General features: G+C 52.2%; 1 protein-coding gene across 1 annotated transcript; it reads left to right on the top strand.

Annotated features, from left to right (window-relative positions):
* Positions 1-814: 814 nt before the first annotated feature.
* LOC308463410 (noggin-2-like) lies at positions 815-4,550 on the top strand. Its single transcript, XM_080981756.1, has one exon. It carries the CDS (start codon positions 2,641-2,643, stop codon positions 3,289-3,291), a length of 651 nt encoding a protein of 216 aa, XP_080837882.1. The 5' UTR covers positions 815-2,640; the 3' UTR covers positions 3,292-4,550.
* The last annotated feature ends 319 nt before the right edge of the window (positions 4,551-4,869 follow it).

The following is a 4,869-nucleotide window of genomic DNA, read 5'->3' as shown; positions in this document are numbered from 1 at the left end:
TGCTTTTTGTAAATTCCAGGGGGTAGCCGGCTTAGTCTCTTTAAAGCAAAATAAAACGCTTGAACTTTACGCAGAGCAGACGTGTCACAGGCTGTGCATCTTGCATTTCACGCCCCCACCCCCATACCTCTGCGTGTGCTTGTGTGCTGTCTGTCTTCGTCTGTACACACACTGGGGTCTGCCCACTGGGGTTGTCCTCCAGCGCTCGAGCCGCAATAACAACGCGACCCTACAGTCTGCCCAGAGGGAAATGCGTATAGAATCCGAAATCGGTGCCTCAACAACGCTGGAGTGATATAAATACTAAGAAGGGAAAGGGCACCTAGCTTAATCCCCAGAATCTGCACGTCTGGCTGGGGGAGACTCCTGCCCGGAACCCTGGGGAGCCGCTGCCAGCCAGTGTCGACAACACTGAGCCAAATGGGACAATGGTCTGACTCAGTATAAGGCAGCTCAGCTTCCTATGTTAATAATAATAATAATAATCATCTTCTTCATTAGTAATACTTTTCGCATGGAAACCAACCACCCCCACCCCCCGCTCTCTCACCGCACACGCAACCTTCCTTGCAAGCCTGCAAGAGAGAAGGAGCCAGGGAGCCCCCAGTGCAGGACCCCAGTGCAGGAACATGGTGCGTCTTTAGGACCCAGCGGCGGGTCTCGCGCGCGCTTCAATTTAGGGCCGGCGGAGCGGAGGGGAGGGAGCGAGCGGGAGCTGTCAATCAGGCAACGTGGTGAAAGTGACAGAGGTGGGCCGTTCCCGTTGACACTTGGCTCCATCCGAGGGGGGATATTTAATTTGGGATTGAGCGAGGCGAGCGCAGCAGTCGCGCGCTGGCTGGGCAGCGGAGCCATTGGGCGCAGGAGCGAGCGAGCGAGCGAGGCGCTTGGGCTAGGAAGAGCGCGGGCAGGAGCGCACGAGAGGCGCACGGCGACCAGGCGCTCCGCCGGAGAAGCAAGCGAGCCAGCCACCCCGGCAGGGCAGGGAGCGAAGGAAGGACCTCGCCGCCTTTCCGGCGCCCCACGAGGAGGCAGCCAGGCGCCGCCGCCGCCGCCGCCGCCGCCGCACCAGATTCAGCAGCAGCAGCAGCAGCAAGAGGATCGAGGCATTCCTCCCGAGCCGAGCCTTGGAGAGGGGCGAGCCGAGGCTGCTGCAACGAAAGCTCGCTCGCTCGCTCGCTCCCTTCTTTCCCGCAGAAGAGCACGTTGCGAGGCGGCGGCGAGAAGGAGGCGAGCCCTCCGCGCGCACCCAGCCAGGCGGCTTCTCCGCCCCCCGCAGCTCCCCCCCCCCCGACTCCCGGGATCCTGAAGCTCCTGGAGAAAGAGATCAGCCTGGCGACGGCGGGGCGACGCGTTTGACTTTTGCCAATTGGCTGGCTTGAAAAACAAACCCCAACCCCCGCCAAGGCGAGCGAGGCAACTCTTTCCGATCCTCGATCTCTCTCGGCTCCCGGACTCGCCGCCCCTCGGAGTTGCATCGGGGGGCGATCTCCTCGGAGGCTTTTTGAGTTTCGTCCTTTGAGGCAGTGGCTCGTGCTTCGCCCCCCAGCCGCGGCTTTTGGGATTTTATTGGGTGCCTGCGCTTTGGAGTGGCGCGGAGGATGACCTCGGAGATAGGTTCGGGGGCAGCTGGATCCTACTAAGGGAGCGCGGAAAGTTTCTGCTCTCTGTCCTCCGCGGTCGAGCAAGATCCCCTCTCCCCCAACTGCGCTCGGACACGCTGCACCTTCTCGAAGAAAAGACGTCGAAAATGAAGAAAAGTTATCCTGGGGCCGTTTGGCAGTTTCCTTGGGGATCTGCGGCTGTTTGAGGAGATAATAATAACAATAACCCGCAACAAGAAGAAATTGACTGCACTTCGAAGGGGCGGGGGAGAACAGGGAAAAGTGGGGAGCCCCCCACCCCACCAAAAAATTGGCCCCGTTTTCTTGTGACTCTCCCTCTTTTTGTAAAAACCCTCTCCTCCAGCCCCCACCTCCACCTCCCACCCCTTTGCTACGCCCGCTCTCCCCCCACCCCTTTTCCACAGTTCCCCATCTATAAAAGAGGGTTTTATTCCTGGGCTCCAGTCTCACGCCAAACCCTGTCATACCGTCTAGACATGTTGTCGTGGGTCTAAGTCCAGCTGTCACCATGGGGATGGAGGTCGGTCCGCTGTGAATTTTTTGGAGAGAGAGAGAGGAGAGAAGGAGAAGGAGAAGCAGGGGGGTTGGAACGGCCAAGAGCTAGAAAGAATTGGGTTGCCCTTTGGGGAGGCTGTTTCGCAAGGAGGGGGCGGCCGCTTCCCGCCCACCCCGATTCTCCTTTCCCTGCCACCCCATTTTCTCCCCCTCCCCACCTCTCCCCTCTCACCATGCTTGATTAGTAGCAGGGAGGGAGTGCCAAGGGGGACCTTACATGCGTCTGTCATCTAACCCCTTGGCGATCTATTTAAAGCCAGAGGCCTTGCTGGACTTTGTCTCAGCCTATTTATGAACCCCCTGGACTTGGCAAGTGGGGCCGTGGAGTATTAACAATCGGCGAAAGGGGGCAGGCAAGGAAGAAGCAAGTCCACGGTAGTGCCTGGGTGTTGTCTGGGGCTGCTGGTGGGGACCCCCTGTCTTACATTGCGCCCTGGGGCTGGGCTGGGCTGAGGAGAGCATGACGGCCCCCCAAGCTCTCCTGCTCTGCTCTTGCTTAGCGCTGCTGCTCCAGCCGGGCTCCTGCCAGCCCTACCTGCGGCTCCGGCCCTCCCCTAGCGACAGCCTGCCTGTCAAGGACATCATCGAGCATCCCGACCCGGAGTATGACCCCAAGGAGCAAGACCTGGACGAGCGGACTTTGAGGAAGAAGCTGGGCAGCAACTTTGACCCCAGTTTCATGTCCGTGGCGGCCCCAGCCCAGGCCAACAACCTGTCTGCTTCGGATGCCCTGCACCGGTTCAAAGGCCTTGGCCCGCTGCCCAACGAGCTGAAGAAGCTGGACTTGGGCGAGACTCCCTATGGGACCAGGCTCAAGATGGGCAAGAAAGCCCGCCGGAAGTTTCTGCAGTGGCTTTGGGCGTACACCTATTGCCCGGTGCTGTACACCTGGAAGGATCTGGGACTGAGGTTCTGGCCTCGCTACATCAAGGAAGGGAACTGCTTTGCGGAGAAGTCCTGCTCCTTCCCTGAGGGCATGTCCTGTAAGCCAGTCAAGTCAGTCACCAAGACCTTCCTGAGATGGTACTGCCAAGGGTGGTCAAAGCAGAAATATTGCACCTGGATCCCTGTCCAGTACCCTGTGATTTCAGAATGCAAATGCTCCTGCTAGCCTCAGCTTTGGGGTGTCCTGCTGGATCTAAGAGACCTCATTGCTCCTGTGTGTGTATATATATATATGCGTGTTGCATGTGGATCAGCTCTAGCAGAACTGCCTTTCAGAACAACCCCAGTCCCTTGAGATGGGGTGGAGTAGACACTGTTCTGGAAATCTCACACAGGGGACTAGTCCAAGAGGCCTTGGCATCCTGAGAACCTCCAATCAGATTGTTGATGGATATGACAGGTGTCAGTAATCTTGCAACTTTGATTAGGGTTTTTTTTTTTTTTTTTTACGATTGAATGAAGAACTCGCTTGTCTCCTGGTGGACCTTGTGCTCCCAAGATAAGGGGACATAGAAATTTTTGACACACGAGACCTTGCTTATTCATTTCTCAGTCCTACCCCCACCCTGTCCCAGCAACCCCTTGCACTGTATTTCTTTTTTTAATTATTTTATTTTATTTGAAATGGGGAAAGCAAAACCTGAAAGGAACTGCAGTGCAGGCCCAAGAAAAGCTAAGCACTACAATAAGATGTTTATTTTTATACATATATATATATAGCATTCTAACAAGAGGAAAATTACCATCCTTTGTAAATATAGAGAATTTAAAAGGGGGGGAAAGATCCGCTGTGTTTTTCTGGTTATTTTTATTATAATTATAATTATTGTTGTTGTTGTTGTTATTATTATTATTATTATAATTATTATTATTAATAATAAAATGGTGATGATGCAGGACCACATGTTGAGCCCAACCCTTTCAAAATGGAACACTTTCCTTCAGCATAAGGGAAGGGAGATATTTTCCCCAGAAAGATGTTTTATGATACCCATCTTTCCCCCACAAACCCCTTGGGAAGGTGTTTAATTTCCGTTTCCTGTATATTTTTGTTTGTTTGTTATCTTCTGAACTTGTCACTGATCTTCAGACTAATATTCAAAGTTGTCTAGGTTTTTAAAAAAATATGTATATTGATTAAGGAGATTTTTTTAAAAAAAATTATGAAGTTATGAAAGAGTGATGGATTGTTTTGTTTTGGAATACATATAGTAATGTAGAGACGTTAAAAAGAAATTTCTTGTGTACAGTTTATTTATTTTTTAATGTTTGTGTATAGGAGGTGTTGGGGGGGGGAAGCTGGAGATTATGCCAGAAAATATTGAAAATGTTTACTTGAATATTCCTTTTGCAACATATCAGTGTACATATCAACCATGACTGATCAAAACATTTTTAGCAATAAACTCTGTCTTTGAAAAAATACTTCCACTATGTTCTACAGATCTCTGAGAAAATGTCCCAGCGGGTTGTGTCTTATATAAACCCTGTGTATCAGACAGAGATCCCAGCTGGTATGAAATCCAAAGAAATCTATTAATGATAAACAAGCTGTGTGGTATATTTAGGCCTCAGATAAGTGTTAGACCCTCAATTTTTTAAAAAAGGTAAAGGACCCCTGACAGTTAAGTCCAGTCGCAGACGACTCTGGGGTTGCGGTGCTCATCTCGCTTTACAGACCGAGGGAGTCGGCGTTTGTCCACAGACAGTTTTTCGGGGTCATGTGGCCAGCATGACTAAGCCG

This window comes from Podarcis pityusensis (assembly GCF_964106645.2).
Source record: "Podarcis pityusensis genome assembly, chromosome: 14".
Classification (NCBI taxonomy): Eukaryota; Metazoa; Chordata; class Lepidosauria; order Squamata; family Lacertidae; genus Podarcis; species Podarcis pityusensis.
This window is presented reverse-complemented; position numbering and strand designations above follow the sequence as displayed.

Bases quoted from the DNA above. Each gene is read 5' to 3' on its own strand.
- LOC308463410 (XM_080981756.1), top strand. From the start codon at position 2,641: ATGACGGCCCCCCAAGCTCTCCTGCTCTGCTCTTGCTTAGCGCTGCTG.